The sequence below is a fragment of the Megascapheus bottae genome, chromosome 25, assembly GCF_031878675.1.
Source record: "Megascapheus bottae isolate mThoBot1 chromosome 25, mThoBot2.hap1, whole genome shotgun sequence".
In the NCBI taxonomy this organism is placed as follows: domain Eukaryota; kingdom Metazoa; phylum Chordata; class Mammalia; order Rodentia; family Geomyidae; genus Megascapheus; species Megascapheus bottae.
The window spans coordinates 7,259,426-7,280,255 of NC_143533.1; the positions used below are offsets into that span (position 1 = coordinate 7,259,426).

Genomic DNA, 20,830 nt, shown 5'->3' on the forward strand with positions numbered 1-20,830 from the left:
AGCCAACTTATTTTCACATACTGCTTTCCTATGTACTCTGAGGCTTTCTTTAGCATAGAAGCATTCTCCGATGGCAGTACACAGCTTAATTAATTTGCCCAAGGTCGTACTGTAAGTTCATGGCAGAGCTTGTTAAATGACTAGAACGCTGGGCTCTACAGATGTTTGGCAATGATGCGCCCTGTGTGCAAAGGCTGGAGCAACTTCCGGTTATGTGGGTGAACCACAGCCTACAACTCATTAAGGGCTATGTTCTCCTGGGAGCTTGTGAATAGCACGATTTTCGTCTCTTTGGGTAGGAAGCGACCCAACTTGAGATTCCCATCAGGAGTGCTCCGTAAGAGCTATTCATCTTCACCAGAGTCCACAAATAAAAAGTACATTTATTTTAACTTGAAGAGCTCAAACATAGCAGCACGAAGAAATTAATCAAGACCTCCTCTGTCATTCAGAAACTCCTGCTTTCCAACCCAGATTTCCAGTAATAATACTTGCTTTGCAAGACAGCATTGCAAAGAGATGGTTTGAATACAGTGGCTTTGTAAAATTCGAAACAGGCTTCTTACTGTGGACACTTAATGGGGAGAGGGCAACAGTAATTCACAAGTACAACACTCTAATACGGGCTCTTTAATTGCTTTATTTGTTTCACTGTTAAGAATGATTGCTTGCTGTAGTCTCACCAGGAAAGCGGAAAAGCATGATACATTGCGGTCTCAACCTGGGCAAACTGTACCTAAACTTACACTTTATTGCGGCTTAGTTCACAATCTTCACCTAATATAGGGTTATATCCCAATGCAGCAGGAGGATAAATCATTCTGGAATATTACTCCGGCAAACTTTAGCTGTGACTGGAGCATATGTGCTTTCGAGCCACTGAAGCAAAGGCCCATAAAATACACTAATTACTGGAAGTTATGGTCACTGAGTGATTGATAGCACTCTGCAAGGCAACTTCCTCATTTTCAAGCTCTTCTGACGGGCTCATCCGCCACATAGCAATTATTAATTCATGACCCACCCCTCAGGCACTAGTACCTTTACTTCTAATTCTCCTGCTACCAAACTACTGTTCCAGCTGGACACTGTCTTCCTTCATTCTGATGGCTGGGTAAGGATGATAAAAAGTACATCTCAGGCTAAAGGATATTGTTTTGAATCTTTAAACATTGCTTAGTCTTCTTAACTTTGCTGTTCTAAAACACACACTTGCTTTCCTTCCCCATAATGCTGTTTTGTTTCCATTATTTTCACTGTTTTTCAGAGAGAGAGAGAGAGAGAGAGAGAGAGAGAGAGAGAGAGAGAGAGAGAGAGACAGAGACAGAGACATAAGACAGAGGCAGAGACAGAGAGATGAGGGGCGTGTGTGTGTGTGTGTGTGTGTGTGTGTGTGTGTGTGTGTGTGTGTGTGTTTGCATGTGCACTTATCTGCCTGTCTACATGTCTGACGCAAACTCTAGCTGAATGCAACTTCCAACTAGGCCATAGTAAACACAGGCAGTTAATTGTTCAATTATTAAGAGAAAAGAGAAATTCCTCACTAAAAAGATGGCTTTGTAGACTAATTGTTCTATGCTGATTATCAACAACAACTATACAAGTAATGCTAATGAAAATTATCTGAGTATATAACTAAATTGCTAAAAGTCACATAACTGCAAAGGTGTCTTTTGATACCATTTGGTGCTATCAAAGAAGAAATTCAGTGACTATCAATTAAAGAGAAAGGAAGTTCAGTCATGAAGGATGAGACTAAGCCTATCAGTTTTCTAGTAAAAAAAATCAGTGTTCTTCAAATGTTTGCACAGCTCAAAATATTAAATACTGAGGATGGTTTTCCCACCTAAAATCAGCTGATGCAACAGATGAGTAGGAGAAAGTATCTAACCTACCTATCCTCTCAGGACCTGGCTAACAATATTTTTCCTCTTCTCCTTCTGGTAAAGACTCAGTGTCAGAAGTCTCTAGCCACAGTTTTGCCACTATCTGCCTGCATTTTCCTTTGGGGCTTGTATCACCATCTACCTTGGGACAGCTTTTTGTATGCTCTTTCTTAGTGGTAGTGCTTAGTGGTAGTGCTTCTCTAATGCTTGAGAAATTTTAATCTGTCTACAGATAAACAATAAATTATGCACTTCTATGTTGTCTGTAACAAAATAAATTCTTCGGAATTAGCTGCTGTTGTTTTTTCCAATAGATGAACTATAAGCATCAGTTGATTGTGGTAAATCTTGACAGTGATGTCTCCTCAGGTCTGGTATTTGGTGGCAGAAGGCTAATACAGGACACAACCTCTTCAGCATCAGGGTTTAACAGGGTTCACTGACAAGACCTTTTAGCACATCATTGCTTACAATGATCAATATCTACCGCTTTCTCATATTTAAGCATTATGATGAATTTGGATGACTCCTTTCCTTTCTTTTTCTTCCTTCCTTCCATCCTTCGTTCTTTCTTTCTTTCCTTCCTCTCTCCTTCCCCACCCCACCATCTTTCTGCTGGTACTGGGGCTTAGACTCGGTGCTTTTGGCTTTCCAACTCAAGGCTAGCACTCTACCACTTGAGCACAGCTCCATTTTTGGCTTTTTGGTAGTTAACTGGAAATAAGAGTTTCACAAATCTTTCGGCCTGGGATGGCCCAATCCTCAGATGTCACCCTCCTGAGTAGCTAGGATTACAGATATGAGCCACTAGAGCTGGCAGCTTATATCACACTGAAGACTTATGGTTACAAAAAGGAAACAGAGTTAGCTGTCACCAAATATGCTTAACTCATTAATTCTTTTTATCATCATAAGAAATGACATCCTTCTAAGATCATCTGACAGGTCTCTTAAGGCCTGCCAGTACAGGCTTCTCTTAACTGGCTCTTTGGCATCATGTTGCTATGGGCATTTGAGAAAACATTAGTGCTGGGGAGAAAACATCAATGTGAGGTCTAGTTTTCTGATCTCAACCTAATTTATAATTTTTTGGTCAGTTGTGGGGCTTGAACTCTGGGCCTGGGCGTTGTCCCTGAGCAATTCATCTCAAGGTTACCACCCTACCCCTTGAGCCACAGCCCCACTTCCTGTTTTCTAGTGATTAATTGTGGATAAGAGTCTCAAGGATTTTACTGCCAGAGCTGACTTTGAGCCTTGATCTTCAGCTCTCAGCCTTCTGAGTAGTGAAGTTTATAGGCATGAGCCACTACACCCAGCCCTAATCTATACTTTTCTCTCTAGACCAAGGTGAAGGGGCATCCCAATAAGATGTTATTTTCATATTTCTCTCTTATGCTGCTGCTGGAACCCTGTCGTCCAAATCCACTGCACTAATCAGAACTTACACAACACCACTTCCAGAAAACCTTCTGCAGTGTGTTGTTTTGAGAGATGGACCTAACACAATCTACCCCATGTAGATGCTCTTTTGCAATGTGACCTTTTCACTTATTCACCAAGAATCTATGTTTGATCAGGAGAATATGCCAGGCATGGTCCTGTGCAATTTCGGAAATTGGCCTATAAAAGAATTACAGGGGCCAAGAGTGTGGCTTAGTGGTAGAAATGTTTGCCTAGCATGCATGAAGCCTTGGGTTCAATTCCTTGGTATCACATAAACAGAAAAAGCCAGAAGTGGTGCTGAGGCTCAAGTGATAGAGCACTAGCTATGAGAAAGCTCAGTGAAAAGGGATAGTACCCAGGCCTGGAGTTCAAGCCCCAGGATGGGCAGAAAATTAAAAAAAATAAAAGATTTACAGTTTTGACCATCATGGGTTTGAACACAAGGCACCAGGAATCCTAAGCAAGGAAATGAAGAGAGTTTGAAGGAGTGAAGAGACTAAGAGAAGACAAGGAGTGAGAACATGAGAAGAACATAGAAGAGACACAGTCTGGCCTCTCCTGGCCTCCTCACAGGTACCATGCATGCAGGTGAAGCCATTTTGGATTCTTGATTGTTACCCTTCATTCTATGTCTAATGGCAGACCTACTAGAACTCCTAATCCACAGAACAACTTACTTTAAGCCATTCATTTCAAGCTGTTTATGAAGTGGCAGTGAAAAACTGAAATGCCTTCTCTGACACTGACCTCAGCTCTCATTTTTATCAGTCTAGTTCCACGGGCCTCTACTGAACTGACTAGTCAAGGAGCCTCCCAATGGCAGAGTTTACACTCTTACTGCATTAGAGAAGTGTTTACTGATGTATAGTTTTCACTTCCTTCCTATCATAGTAAACATGCTTAGACTGGGTTATTTATTGTGTTTCCTTTAAAAAAAATTTAACTAGGACTTGGTTTCTAAAAGATAATTTCAAAACCTATCAGGAGCAGTGCTGGTGGCTCAAGCCTATAATCCTACCTACAGTAATCCTGGCTATTCCAGAGGCTGAAACCTAAGGATCATGGTTCAAAGCCAGCCTAAGGATGAAAGTCCACGAAACTCTTATCTACAATTAACCACCAGAAAACCAGAAGCGGCGCTATGGCTCAGGTGCTAGAGTCCTAGCTTTGAGCTGAAGAGCTCAGAGATAGCACCCAGGCCCAGAGTTCAAGCTCCAGAACCAACCAGAAGACAACAACAACAAACAAACAAATAAAAAAGCAAGCAAACAACTATCAGGACAGTATAAGGTGAAACCCAGTAAAAAACTGTCGGATTAGCAAAACCTCAATAATCCAGTCTTTCCCTTTTTCTAATTCCCTGCTCACCTAGATGAACTATTTGTCTCTGTTTCGGAAACTACTTTATCTGCTTCTTTTCTCTATCATAATAGAAGAAACAGACTTCAACCCATGAGTCAGGCACTTGGCTGCTTGCTGCTACCTACTCTAATCATTGAGCCTTTCTAGAAAAGTCCTTTGATTTCTTCAGATCTCATTTTCCTTACTTGAAAAACGGGAAGCTTTGGAGTGGTGGGGGGAGGGAAGGGAGGTTAAAAATACGAGAAGAGATAGCAGTGTTCAAGAAGTAATGTACCCACTACCTGATGAATGTAACTGTAACATTACCCTGACAATAAAATACAATTAAAAAAAAGAAATGTACTCATTATCTGACTTATGTAACTGTAACCTCTCTGTACATCATATTCATAATAACAATAATTTTTTAAAAATGAGAAGCTTAACACTTATAACATGGAACCATCTTCGATGCCTAAATTACTAATGTTTTCAATAATTTCCCATCACAGAAGCTTAAATGAGACAGATAATACCAAATGGCTTGGTGAAGTGTTATATACATGTAAAATTTTATGTTGTCAACCTTCTTGTTAGAATGGCACTGAGCAGGAGGATGTCCAACAACTAAAAAGAGATAAAATAGCACTAAACTTCCTTTGAGAAGATCACAATTCCAGTCCTCTTATCAAGAGTGTTAAGACTCAGGCAGTACAGGCGTCCTCTTCTGGAGAGACCATCTTTTCTTTAGGGGTACGAAGAGTGATTTAAACAAATTCTACTGTCTTTCCTTTTAAATAAATTACTATGCTCTCTAAATGTTAATATGTGTAAAAGAATTTCCTAACTAAATGTAGAAAATGCTGAAGTAGGGCTGGGAATGCAGCTTAGCAATAGAAGGTTCAATTCCTCAGTACCATATAAACAGAAAAAGCCAGAGGTGGCACTGTGGCTCAAGTGACAGAGTGTTAGTCTTGAGCAAAGAAGCTCAGGGACAGTGGCTAGGCCCTGAGTTTTGGGCCTAGGAGAGGAAAAAAAAAAAAAGAATGACAGAAAATGCTGAAGTGACTATTGTTCTGTTCAGAAACAAAGCATGTAATATGCTCTACAGGATCTTAAAAAGATTTTTAAAGTCAGCTTTAATATCCTTGAATTAAGTACTGATAAATCTTTAGGAGCAGTGGGTTTTATGACTGGATATCTCAAAGTTGGCAGCATCAGCTACCCAAATGATTAGTGTCATGGAATTTTAGTTGACAGATGCCACTAGAAGATAGGTTCCTTCTGATCTTTTAGATCACAAGAAAAAAAATGACCCAATGCCACTCATTCCTATCATCCTACTGATTTCTAACAACCTACAAGCATCAGGTATCCTTTTCAAAAATGTGGTTTCTTGGAAGCAGAGATTTTTTTTCCCCTATTTTGTTCAATAGAAACAAACACAACTCCTTCCATGTAGTATGTAGGCACTCAATAGATTATTTGCTGAGCAACTAAAAACTCCACTTCAAGGAATTTCTCCTAAGTTGGATGTAAGAGTTGGCTTACATCTATAATCCTAGCTACTAAGGAGGCTGAAATCTGAGAACTGAGGTTTGAAACCAGCCTGGGCAGGAAAGTCCACGACTCTCTTATCTACAATTAACCATCAGAAAACTGCAAGTGGAGACGAGTAGGTACAGTGCCAGCCTTGAGAAAGAAAGTTCAGGGACAGTGCCCACTTTCTGAGTTCAAGCCCTAGTCTTAGCAAGTGCAAAAGACAAACATAAAATCCTAATACAAGTGGCCCTTGAGTCCCCAGAGATAGAAGGGGCATTTTTATTTCTAAAGGCAGATGTATAAAGGGTATAGTGATCTACACATTAGAAAATTCTTTACACCAAATAGATTTAATACAATGTCCTAAAACTTTTTGCTTTAATTTTGACTTTTGCATGGTTATAAAGCACCAATTTGCCCTTTTCCACCGATAATCCTTCAAGCATCTGAAGATATGTTGTCAGATGTCAGTGCTGATTTCTCTTTTCTCTTTATTCTCCATATCAACTTTGTACTGATTCAAGGTTTAATAAATTCTAAATTAAGTACATTTGTATATGTATATACCAATTTCCACATATGCTGTGGAAAAACTTTGAAATCAGTCTGAGATCCATCAAAATAATAAAATGCTCAGCTGGGACTTCTAACACCTGCTCCACGTTGTTCTGTCAATCTCATGGCTGTTTCTCGTAGCTCTGAGCACAAAGCAAGCTCCTAGATGTTTCCTTCACTTTGTCTGCCATGTTCATTCACAATAATCCCTGACAACCTTGGAAAATGCACATTTAGGCATGGTAATCTGAGACAGCTGGATCCCTTCACAAACCTTGCAAGGGACCGAATCAGTCGATCCATCATTTGCCAAAGGGTGATTTTAGCAACTCCTTTTTGAATTCACACAAAATATTAGGTCAAAAAATAGGACAATGTAAGAAATCAAGAGAAAATTGCAGAAAGGGGAGGAAAAGCAGGAAGTGGGTAAAATAAACTGTTCTATGTCCTTTCCTCCATATTCTTTAGTAGAAGGGAGTTGGGAGGACCCAGGACAGAGTTCCAGGACCATGACTATTCCACGACTATTTCTGTACAATCTTCCTCTGAAATGTCCTGTCTTTGGCCTCATCCATTTTTATGCCTTTTAGTAGTTTACAGCAGAAACTTCTGATCAACAGGTAATATGATTACGGTTCATTAGTTAGAGCAGTACACTGGAACATACTATAAAGCTATTTCCACTTTTTAAAAAAAGAAAATAAGAAAATATCAGTATCAGAGGGAACATCAAATTCTAAGCCTTTAATGGTCTAGAAACGCTGGTAGCAGCTGTTTCCTTATAGGACATCTAGCACCATCTATCACCCTTCAGACCCAAATCACCAAGGGGCTGAAAGAGGAAACAAAGTCACAGCTGGAGATCCACTGGAGACAGCTGTCCCTGAACTTTTTTTTTGGGGGGGGGGGAGAGGGTAGTGAATAGTATGGATTCTTTTGCATATTAATACATGGGAACCAATATTTACTGAGCATGTGATTCACTTGGATGTGATTTCAAAAACAAGCTTTTGGTTTGTTTTAATGTGTCACAGTCCAGGCTGGCCTCAAAGTGTCAATTCTCCTTCCTCAGCCTCCTTCCTGAGTATTGAGATCACAGGTTGTGTGCCACCCTACCAGGAAACTTTTAGAAGCTCCCAAAAGTAACTCTATGGGGACGTTATTGTTAAGTGAAGTTTTTTATTAAATAATATTCCAATCCTATTTTCAAGAAATGAAAGTGTTCACTCTCATTTCTTCTGCTTTTCTCTTCATCTTGTAGACTCAGCAGAAGGGAACAAACTTACCTTATTTATCAATGTGCCACCAGCAGTTTAAGCAAGGTCTATTTGAAGGAATGAATGAGTTCAAACCCACTGTTAGTGTTTGAGTACCCATCCCCCAAACTTATGTTGAAACTGCCCCTGTAAAAAAGTATACAGAGGTGGGAGCTTAGGGAATTGACTGGGTCATGACATCCCTGCCCTCATTATCTCAGAACAGATAGTTTCCTGTAAAAGTGATCTGGGCTATGGACATGGTATTGGAAATATAAACACAATTACATAGACATAAAAATCTATGACTCTATAGACATAATGTTTTACATAGATTAATATGTATTTATGACATACAAACCCTCAGCCTAATTTTAATTATGTTCTAAAATCTAAGTGCCAGTGATTGCATATAGAGAGTCCCTTATTGAATACTTGTTTGTTAAATACGTTATTTGAAATATAATGTAAAAGTCAATGTTAATAAATTCTTTAATTAAAAAATTAAAAAAAAAGATAATCAGCAAAAAAAAAAAAAGTGAACTGGGTCCAATTTCCTCTTCTATCTCACATATGATTGCTTGCCTCATATATGACACAGCAAAAAGGCCCACCAGATTACAGCCCCTTCAACTTGGACTTTGAAACTTCCCAAACCAAGAACTGAACAGACTTCTGCTCTTTGTAATGTACCCAAGGAGGTAGAGAAGTACAGAGGGGACTGAGGCATTGCCATTTGGAACAGCAGGAATAGGTCGTGATCACCCTCACCTCTAGCCACGGGGCTGGTATGTAAACTCAACTGTGATTAATCTGAAGTCTGAGCTCTTTAACAATCCAGACCTAACAATGACAGCCTAGAATCTAAAAACGACTTCAGAAAGAAAATGATAAACTCTTTTTCAAACTTTTATAGAAGTTTCTCTCAAGGTTGTTAGGCTGGGTGATTCTTATTTATTTGTTTGTTTGTTTAGTCAGCTGTGGGGCTTGAACTGTGGGCCTGGGCACTGTTCTTGAACTCTTCAACTCAAGTGGTAGAGCACTAGTCACTTTCCATTTTCTGGTGGTTAATTGTAGATAAGAGTCTCTTGGACTTTCTTGCCTGGGTTGGCTTTGAACTGCAACCCTCAGATTTCAGCTTCCTGAGTAGCCAGGATTACAGGCATGAGCCACGTGTGCCCAGCCCCCCCCCAACTCCCCCCCCCCCGCCTTTTTTTTTTTTGAGCAGATGCAAGGGCTTGACTTCAGGGTACTCACACTTAGCTTTTTTTTTTTTTGCACAAATTTGGCATTTTACTACTACTACCACAGCCCCACTTCCAGCTTTTTGCTCATTATAGGAGAAAGAGTCTCACAGACTTTTATGACCAGGTAGACCTTGAACTGAAATCTTCGTATTTTAGTCTCTTGAGTAGCTAGGATTATAAGAATGAGCCACCAGTGCCTGACTTTCATAACACTTTAAAATGCATTTATTTCTATTTACACAGTTCAATACAGGCTTTATGTGCTTGCCTATGAAGATGGAACACCATACTTCATTTTTTTAGTATGATGAGTCTCTCCTGGCATCCATTAAACCATATGCATAAAGGCAAAGGCAAAAAAAAATGAGATATGTTAATAACATTCACATTCTTATAAGGCAAGGAAGTTATATCACATTATACTGTTTGGGTTAAATTTTTCTAAAAATTTTATCCCAGAAAAAAAATTCACTTTTGGGGGGCAAAATATTGCCAAATGTTACTTAGGAAAAAGATTCAGATTTTTAATGTGTTGTTTTTTTCTTCCTATGATTGTTGTTGATTTTATTTTGTGTTTATCTATTCTAAAACCAAGAGGAAGGAAATCAAACCACATATAAATAATTCTCCCTACATTACAATGTCAATGTTAAACTACTTTCTTTGAAGATTTCTTCTTCAATGTTTTGTTTTTTTTTATTGTAATTAATAGGAGGGTTACAATTATATTCGTCAGATAGAAGGTGCACTATTTCACACACATTGATACCTCTTCTCTCTTCTATGTTTTCTATGTTCTTTCTTTCTTTTTTTTTTTTTTTTTTGGTGGGTCACAGGGTTTGAACTCTGGGCCTGGGCATTATCCCACAGCTCTTCAGTTCAAGGCTACCACCCTACCCCTGGAGCCACAACCTCACTTCCCATTTTCTAGAGGTTAATTGGAGGTTCTTCAGTGCCTATACTGGCTTTGAACCTTGATTCTCAGATCTCAGCCTCCTGAGTAGCTAGGATTACAGGTGTGAGCCACCGCACCGGCTTCTCTGTTCTTTCTTCCTGGAACTTCTTCTTTTCATGTTAAACTTTATGACTCATTCTCTAACTCTCTTTTCTCCATATTCTACTGTGGTCTCCCAAAAGTTCTCTATAAGCATCCTGTTCTTGTCTCCTCAGTGGATTATTTTATCCCTGAAAGGATATCATTGGTAATTTCATTTGAATTTCTTCTTCCTGTACAATTTTTTGTTGTTATTTTAGGCCTTGATTCTAAAGGCCTAAAGGCCTTGACTCTAAAGGCCTATTTTGACTCTAAAGGATTTCCTTAAACATCTCACGGAGAGGAACACACTAGAAAGTGCTCATAGGTACAGCATGCAGACCAAGGGCCTTTTGGGAACATGTAGCTGGGCTGTCAGATTGAGAAGCTTCCAAATGGTCAGATTCCCTAGGGAAAGTCTGCCAGCTTCCTGTCCAAAAGGTGGTTTTGACTATCAGTATATCAGTGTTCTGGGGGCAGTGTGGGAGACAATCTCATCAGTCATATGTTAGATTTCATTTTTTTGGAGGGGGGACACCAATATACTTGTCATGAATTAGAGGGAAGGAGTGTGCGTCAAATGACTTCACAGCTTTTCACAAAGACTTTGAAATAGTCTCTTGGCCTCCTCTGCACTCTTAGCTTCAGATGACCGGTACCACCAGGGCCTCAGCATTTGGGGTGTTTCACAGTCAGTCTAGCTACTTCTTACTCTCTCCACTGCTCATCTCAGGGCCCAGCAGTTTTAGCTGTGCTAAATTCTTATTGTTCATCTTTCTCAGATCTAAAATCTGGTAGTGATTTGTCTCCTTTCTCATTTTTCTTTATGGTATTATGACTTATGATTATTTTTAGTGGCGTTTGATATGAAAGTGAAAGCTATAACTTGCATTCCACTCATCATCTTTAAGCAATACAGCTGTCTTTTTGACCCAAATGTGAACACTTTCAGAGCTAATTCCTTCTAAAAAGAGAGGGTAATGGCTCAGAAGTAATGCTTCCATCTGACAATAATGAAAAAGACACCTACAGATATGAAGTGATGTGGCCAAGGTTTTACAACTCAGACTGATTAAGGTAGAACTGGAATCTGGCTCTGTGACTTTGATAAAGAGTAATCTCTTCTTCACATACAGAACACCGGTGATCTATTCACCAAATAAGAATGGGTATTTAGTTAAAAGGCTCCACCAAACCTTCAACTCTGATCTCTGATAAGAAACTACTTCAAAACCATGATGAAATAGAGAAACACTGACTAAAAGGCTTTCTCAAGCACACTCCGTTAGTGAGACTGTGCAAGTAACATAGGAGACCATGAAAGAATCCAATTAGAATCCTGTATAAATTGCTATTCATAATCCAGATCAGATGAACACCGGAAGAGATAGATAATAAATGCTTTCAGAATAGATAGATGTTGGCATCATGAAAGAGGAGCATTCAAATTATATCTTGAGATGAAGAAAAATAATGCTCCACATATAAAGTACAGCACGGTACTCTATAAACTGATTTTTAACTTGCTAAAGGTTAATTCTTAAGCTCAAGGAAGGTCTGATTGGCAAAGCATTTGCCTAGTACATGAGAGGGCTTGGGTTCAAAAAAAGGAAAAAATGGTTAAAAAAACCCCATCCAATTCAAGAAAAACTCTTCTTGTCAATTCAGAACCCATAAAACCTTTAGAAGATGGTGTTACTTTGATGACAATGACCTTGTATGACTCCCTGAATATGTTCACCTATCCCGAGACATTTTTTTTTCCTAAGCCATGGTCCTTACTTTCATCATTTAACACATCATTCAAACCACTTCAATAAAACAGTGATCACGCTGAAGAGAGGCCTCACAGGACCAGATGACACACCAATTAACCAAGCACATCAAGCCAGACTGCTCTGTTCCTCTGACTCAGGACACTGGTGGAGAGACGCAGAAAACAAAGACAAAAAGAGTGAGACACCAAATAAAAAGAGCAAATGTGTGTGCTGAAGATGTGCTTTCTGCCTGACTCCTGTGACAGTCTGACAGGCACTTCCTCTCCACTAATCTTATAAGGGTTGAACTATAACTCATCAGACAGAACCACGAACCAAAGCATGAACTTGCACAGCACACCCGGTGAGAATAGTACAGGCCTGCTGCCTTTTGAAGGAGACTTTTTTATTCTTTTGAGACATGGTTTCATTATGTAGACTAGTACAAAGGGAGCCCACACACCCACACATGTGACCCACATAAAGGAATCCACAGGAAGGGAACCACAAGACATTTTGAGATCTGGGTGAGACACAGGCTACACTTGTAACAACTGGAGTGTGTCTAGGATATTCTTAGCAGAAGATCAAAATGACTCAATAGCTATGTGCGTATGACCACATAAAAACTGATGCTTATGAAAATGAACTCCAAGAAAGGGAAACTAGACTTTTTTCTTTTATTGTACTGGTTGCAGTTCTTTCTTTCTTTTTTATTGTCTGTTGTCACTGATTTTTATTTCTACACTGTCTTGTATATGTTTAGCTAATTTGGGCAAGGAAAGGGGAAGAACAGATTCGGTGGGACAAGGGATGAACCAATTCAACAGTGATACTCACAAGACACAATGTTGGAAATGAATTTTATAACTTGCATGGGAGGGGAGGCTGGGGGAAGTGGGAGAAAATGAAGGAGGGGGTAATCCTGTTCAAAAAGAAATGTATTATCTTTAAATTTTTTTCCAATTCTTTGTGTGTGTGTCTGTGTGTGTGTGTGTGTAGGTCATAGGACTTGAACTCCTGGCCTGGGTGCTGTCCCTGAGCTCTTCAGCTCAAGGCTATCACCCTACCCCTTGAGCCACAGCACCACTTCTTTACTGCCCGGGCTGGCTTTGAACCTCGATCCTTAGATCTCAGCCTCCTGAGTACCTAGGATTATAGGCATGAGCCACCGAGCCTGGGTTTATTATCTTATTTAAATGTAACCTCTCCATACATCACTTTTATGATAAAATTTAAATAAAAAAAGAAAAAGAGATCTGGGTAAAACCCATAAACATACAACTAGAGAAATAGGCCAAATCCCTGCCACCTAGTAAACTGTCATCCATATTCTGTGCAGGTTGAATAATAAAATTTGTTTTTCTTAATGATAATTTCCATCTTTATGTTACTTTTTTGCTAACTCCAAATTCTTCACACAGACAACAAAATCTTGGAGGAGAACTACTTTATTCCATGAGCTGAGGGACACTGAACAGAAAGATGGGAGTAGTGCGGTCTCTGGAAAAAGTGTCAGACACTAACAGTTTTCTGTTTGTTGTACAAATATCCCCATCAGTGATTCTTTAAAAAAAAATCAGTACAGTTTAGTTACATGTAGTGGCATGTAGAAAGAGGCTTGTTTTGGTTCTCTATGTCCCAACTGGCTTCAAACAGCAATCTTCAGATCTCAGCCTTCTGAGTATAGCTAGGATTACAGGCGTGAGAAACTGATAACCTAGCCCATGCTTTCTTTTGAAGGCATTCAGCTAAGCATTCTGAACTAAGAGGAGCTCAACAAGCATTTTTGATGGTCATAATCTATTTCACTTTCCACCCTATGACAGCATCTTCTCCTGCTGTACTATCCCTCCTGACCATTCATTTGACAACACATGAAGAACTGAGACTGACCCTTCTTGTTTCCCACTCCCAACAACCACACGGTCATCTCTTGCTGTGTCCTTCCCCACGTGGGCTTCCTCACTCATTCTATCACCTCGTTGTCCTGCACACAAAGCTGACTCACACAGTTTCCTTTACCCTATCCATCTCAATCTTAGAAATCCAATGTCTCTTTTCTTCAGTGTTCCAGAGGTTATTTAATAATTTACCTCCAGGATAAATGAACACCAGCCAAGTCCCAAACACATCACTGGCAATCCCTCTCACTATCATATAGAAAGCTTCTTATTACTCACAACATCCTGGGCACCTAGCAAGATATGCATGACATGTAAAACACGTATATCAATATGTAATATAAATAAATATTAATGTGCTGTATTCACTGAACATCTCTCAATCTTCTTATCTGATCTCCTCACTTCCATGTCTGCCCTTCTACAGTTGTTCTCCACAGAATAATCAATGACCCTTTGAAAATTGAAGTCAGGGTATTTACTCTAAGAGCAGTATCTCAAATTCTGAGCATGGCCTATATGCGGTCTGGTCCTGGTTATCTCCCTAAATTTATTTCTCCCTGTTAACTCCACTCCAGTCAGACAGGTCTCTCTGTTTTCCTTGTGTATATGAAGTAACTGCTGTTGCCAGGTGGCTCCCTCCACAATATTCCTCCTGTCTCTGCATTTCCAATGGAACTTTGTCAAAGGACTGATCACTTTTATGGTCTCCACTGGACTCACTGTTACCAGACAAACCAAATTATTTGGGTATAGCTTTGTTTTCTACCATTGCCCTCATGCCCCTTACTTCACTATACACACTCCAGGACATCCTGCCTTTAATCTGTCCATGCAGCAGGGGGCTTGTCCCAGCAAGGGCTCAAAAAGGAGGAGAGATGGACTCTAAATCTGAAGTGTATCCATTATGCTTTCCTTACAGCACTACTTTGCTTCCATGTTTTATGCCAAGTGAGGGGATACTCTTTTGTCTACAGCTCTACTGTTTGCTGTTGCATGAAGCCAAGGAAAGAGAACAGCAGAAAGAGTCACAGCAGAGTCAAAAGGGGCTCAGAGATAATCATTTTACAGATGAATAAACTGAGAACAGGAGGCAGGCCAGGGCCACCCAAGGAAATTAGCAGCAAAGCTGGAACTGCAGTCTAAGGCTTTTCATTCCCAATCTGAGATTCTTATATCTGCACCAGGTAGTTTCTCCACAGTTCTACACTGTATCTCCTCATTTATAGAATACAATTGTTGACAATGATCTAAAATATGCACAATAAAATTATATACAAGGGTGGGCCAGAGCGTGGTCTAGTGATAGAGTGCTCACTTAGCATATACGAAACCCTGGGTTCAATTCCTCCATAACACATACACAGAAAAAGCCAGAAGTGGTGCCGTGGCTCAAGTGGTAGAGCAGTAGCCTTGAGAAAGCCCAAGGGCAGTGCTTAGGCTCTGAGTTTTAGCCCCAGGACTGCCAAAAAAAAAAAAAAAAAAAAAAGTAAAGGCTGAACCCCAGGAAAGTATCAGTTTCTTTATAAGCAAGGTATAGCTAGCAGGGGCTTAGAACGAAAATCCTAGCTACTCAAAAGGCTGAGCCTCCATGCCCAATTAACTAGCAAAAATGCCAGATTGGAGGCATGGCTCAAGTGGCCAAGCACTATCTATTACTATTACCAAGCAAACTAGGCAAGAGTGTGATCCCCTAAGTTTAAGTCCTGGAATAGGAAACAAACAGGTCAATAAGAAAGTCCTCTGGATTCTGCTTGAAATTCATTTCTGCTCTCTCTCCACCACTATGACTAACCTTTCGGCAGATGTACATGTATTGTATTTCTCAGATCCCTTTCACAATGAAACATGAAAATATGATCTAACAAACAGTGAACAGTTTCCTCCCTCCCTCCCTTGCTTCTTTCTCTCTCCTTTCTTCCCCCCAGCCCTCTGCCCTCTTTTTCTTTTTTTAATACCATGCAGGTGAACTGAATTTGAAGACATTTACTTATAAATACAGCCATGGGGCTTGTCCCTGAGCTCTTCAGCTCAAGACTGGCACCCTACCCCTTGAGCCACAGAGCCACTTCTGGTTTTCTGGTGATTAATTGGAGATAAGAGTCTCATGCCTGGGCTTTGAACTACGATCCTCAAATCTCAGCCTCCTAAGTAGCGAGGATTATAGGTATTTTTATTGGAATTTATTAAATTTACTAAATAATTGATTTTAATTGGATTAATTGGATCACTGAATTAAAGCTTCCACTAATTATGATACATGGCTTTTAATATATTAACTGTATGTCATGTTTATTGAATAAATAAAAAATGTTAAATCTCTGACCTTATACAAAAGAATCAGACAGACATTTAAACAAAGGAATATACCTTTAAATATTAAGACTACATGAATTATATGCAATTCAGAAATAGAAATACCTTGCCTTTAAATAATTTCCAGAAATAGCTATTCCCTTTATTCATATGTTGATTGTATGATGAATGTTATATTCAAAGCCAACAACCAATGAGTATAAATAAAATTTAACACACACATCATTGAAAAAACAAAAGGAAAGATCATCCTCCCAGTCACATGTAACACCTTTCCTTCCTCTGTAAATCATCAATGATGCTTTATATGCATTCATCCACTAAAGGTGGCCTTACACTTTTAAAGGCTGTCAAGCTAACGTATAATAGAAAAGAGCCCTATTGCGAAAAAAAAAATATTGGTTTTGTTGTATTTCTCAGACATGTATGCAATGTGCTCTGATATTTCTTCCCCCTTATGTACAGTTATACCCACCCCCTCCAGATATGTTTATACTACGTCATCTGGTCATTTTATAAGCAACATAGTATCGAGTTCTAGTGGGGCTGCACATACCAAGATGAAGTCCATTCAAAATACAGCATAAAGAGTAAGGTAAAATTATGCTACATAACCTACCCACCCCACCCCTACATTTTACATACATGTACCATGGTCATATTAGAATGAAGTGATTTTTCTTTTTTTATATACATTCAAGTAAGTAAAGGGCAATATCTGTGGGAATTACATAAGCATTGTAACAAGGCAGCTACCACACATAGTTTTTCTGGAAACCTTCTTTTAGAACACAGGTTCTCCAGATATAGTGTGCAAAATGATCACTCAGGGAACATGGTTAGCATATAGATTATCAGAGAATGGGATTTAACTGGTCTTGGATGGGGCTGTATCCTAATACAGGTCAATCAGTGACATGACATAAGCCACATGACATAAAAATGAGTAATAACTTTAGAGTCAAACTCTCTGTGTGCGTGTGTGTAAAAAACACTAAAGGTGCATTCTTTCAAAAATCTCTGTTTTTCCTATGGGGCATTTATTTAGTACAGATATGCACAATACATATCTATGTGTTGTGTGCCAACAACCTACCTCCATGAAAGAGATCCCTAAGCTCCAGACATCAGAATGGATTCCATACTGCTCCCCTGAAATTCTTTCAGGCTGTAAGAAAACAGAGGGTGTTTATGTACTGATTACTCCAGGAAGTGAGGAAACAATATCTTCATAGCACTTTAAGGATAGCAAAACAATTCCACATGTATCTGTGTATATGTATTATGTAGATGATATTTAAAAATTATATATATATATATAAAAACATATGCATCCTCTACATGCTCTGTTGTGAGGAGTACTACTATTCCTATTCCACAGATAAGGGGAAAAGACTCTTAGGCAGTGAATTAATTTGGGGAAGGAATGTGACTTGACCCTAGGTCTTCTCCCTCCAAATTTAGTAGTCTTAATTAGGGAGTGACAAAGCATATTCAAGTATATGTTTTAACTTGTACTTTGAAAGGACTTGAAGACTATGGTTTATTTTGTTTTATGTGTTGGTACTGGGGTTTGAACTCAGGGCCTGGGTGCTGTCCCTTAGCTTTTTCTGTTCAAGGCTAATGTTCTACTACTTGAGTCACGCCTCCACTTTCGGCTTTTTTGCTCGTTAAGGGGAGATAAGAGTATCTTGGACTTTTCTGCCTGGGCTGGCTTCAAAATGTAGTCCTCAGATTTCTTTCTGCTGATCAGGGTTTCCTCCGGGGGTTGGCATGAACCATCACCATCACCAGCACCTGGCTCTGTCAGCATTTGTTGTCTGTTTTCTTAGCATTACCTTTATGGCTATGGGTGTTGAACATTTCTTCTTGTATCAATTAGCCATTTTGTTTTCTGTCTTATGAGAACTGTTTAATTTATTTGCCTGTATGTTAAATGGGTTATCTGTTCTCTGACTGTTTAATTTTTTAGTTCCTTCTACATTCTAGAAATTAATTTTTTTCTGGTAAATAGCTGGTGAGGATTTTCTCCCATTCTGCAGGTTGTCTCTTGATTCTGGTGGCTACTTCTTTTGCTGTACAGAAATTAATTTGATATAGTCCCATTTGTCAATTCTTGTTTCTGCCCTTTGGGTATCTGGAGTCCTATAAAGAGAAAAAAAGTTACCTGCGTCTCTAACGTCCAGGGTTTTCCCTACATTTTTCTGTAATAGATTTAAAGTTTCAGATCTTACTTTGATGTCTTTGATGCAACTGGAGTTTTGTACTAGGTAAGAGACAGTGGTCCAGTTTCAGATGAAACTGTTTTCTGAGCATGTTTGTTCAAGAGGCTGCCTTTTTCCACTGGGTGTTTTTGGTTTCCAGCTATAAATTAGTGGGCTATAGCTGTGCAACTTTATTCCTGTGACTTCTATATAGTTCCCATTGGTCTTCAGGCCTGTTTTAGAGCCAGAATCAAGCTGATTTTCTTATGGTTCTGTAGTATAATTTGAAGTCAGGTATTGTGGTACTTCCAGTGGTTTACTTTTTACTTAAAACTGTTTTGCTCTTTAAGGTCTTTTATATCTCCCTATGAACTTTTGGACTGATTTCTGTAATTCTATGAAGAATGATACTAGGACTTTGATGGGTATTATATTAAATTTGTACCTAAGAATAATTTAGATTGACTTTCTGATCCCAAAGTATAAGTCTGAGGCCTTGAACTTGGGGCTTCCCACTCACTCAGTTGGCTTGCTCAAGACTTACCCTCTATCACTGGAGCTACACCTCTGGCCCAGCTTTTTGCTAGTTACTTGGAGATGGGAGTTTTGAGGAATTTCCCATTCTGCTGTCTTCCAATCTGAATCTTCAGATTTCAGTCTCCTAAGTAGTTAGGATTACGCTTACCAACAACTGGCCACAACATTATTTTGAAATTTCTCAAATTCCAATTATTCACAATAAAGGCAAACTTCGACACCCGGTTTTTAAAATTTCATAGTAGAAAAATACAGTAAGTAGTTTGTTAAAGTTTTAGGGAGTTTAATCTTAAGAAAAGAGTAATTTTAGTAATCAGAATTTCTGAAAAACAGTATGTGTCTCAAAGCCTTCTGGACCACTTTTATAATCCTGGATGAAATTCTTTCAAAGTACAGTTGTAAATCTTCATGCTGTGGCTGAAATGTACCTGCTGAACCCAATTATCATGACCTTGAAGAGGACCCCTCAGTTTCCCAGTGAAGAGGCTGGTTCATGATTTTTCCAAGTCTTCTACAAGCCTACTGTTTAAGTATCCTGTATCATAAAAAGATTTGAGATGTGAGAAATTTATTTTTCCTTCAAAAATTTTTTTTCTTCAGGCCAGGAGTTTGGCCTAGTGGTAGAGTGCTTGCCTAGCATGCACGAAGACCCAGATTTGATTTCTTGGTACGACATACATAGAAAAAAGTCAGAAGTGATGCTGTGGCTCAAGCGGTAGAGCTCTACCGTTGAGAAAGCCCAAGAACAGTGCTCAAGGTCCTGAGTTCAAGCCCTGGGACTGTCAAAAAATATTTTTTTCTTATTTTTTTTTGTCCTACTGTCTTGTATGTTGTACTTGAGTTATAGGAGAAAAATCTGGCCCCAACATGATCTTTTCAAAATCTGAACAAGTTAGCTGGTTGCATTTGGATACTTTGGGTCTTGTAGAACTTCATACAGATAAGATATTTACTATAAAGAATTTGATTCTCTGCTTATGAAAATGAACTAGATACTTTTGGGAGGTAGCCATTAACAGCTAATTTACTCACTGGGCACTGTGTGGAGGACAGGTATAGAAAGTGAGCAGAATAAGTCCCACCTCTGTGACATTCATAGTCTAACCTGGAGAAGACATAGTGAAAACTTAGACACAGTGAGAGGCATTAAAGAGATTAATGTCTGGAAGCTGAAGACATAAATTTGAATCTCAGCTTTCCTACATTATTAGCTGTGTGGAATTGGGTAAATCATATAACTTCTGCCTCAGTTTCTTAATCTATAGAATAAGAAAAGTAACATTATGTCATAGAGCTGTTATGAGGATTTAAAAGGCTAGATGTAGTAAGTCATGCCTCTAATCCTAGCTGACTGGGAGGTAAAAGGATCCTGCTTTGAAGTCAACGTGGGAAAAAAGTTAGTGGAACTCAATTTTATCCAATAAACTAGCATGGTATTTCCTGCCTGTAATCCATGCTATGCGGCCCTTAAGTAGGAGAATCATGAGCAAAACACGAACAGATAAAGTAAGAGGGGCTATAAGGTGTGCTCAAGGTGAAGCATAAGGCAGCATAACTCTTTTTCTTTTTTACCAAAAACAAAACAAAACAAAACAAAAAAAACTGGCACAGAGTGCTAATTGTTTACTGTAATTATTGATGCTATTATCAATGGAAAGTAGCATACATGAACATAACATGAGAAAAATGGATACAAAATGCGGATGGTACATCATAATATCACAATTCATCACTGTCCTCTGCGCTACCTCCTTAGCATGCTTCTGCTCACTCTTTTCCCTCCCTCCCTCCCTTCTCTTTCTTTCTTTC

At 39.1% G+C, this 20,830-nt stretch overlaps 1 protein-coding gene across 5 annotated transcripts in view; it reads right to left on the bottom strand.

Moving 5' to 3' along the window:
* Positions 1 to 20,830, bottom strand: part of Map2k5 (mitogen-activated protein kinase kinase 5) — a 255,818-nt gene that overhangs the window by 91,634 nt on the left and 143,354 nt on the right. For 4 of the 5 annotated variants that reach the window (XM_090358124.1, XM_090358122.1, XM_090358126.1 and 1 more), the window contains one exon: positions 17,377 to 17,448. The exons of the other annotated variant lie outside the window; for it this stretch is intronic. In XM_090358124.1, coding sequence (XP_090214250.1) covers positions 17,377 to 17,448 — 72 coding nt within the window. The remainder of the gene's footprint in view (positions 1 to 17,376; positions 17,449 to 20,830) is intronic. 5 annotated transcript variants of the gene reach the window in all.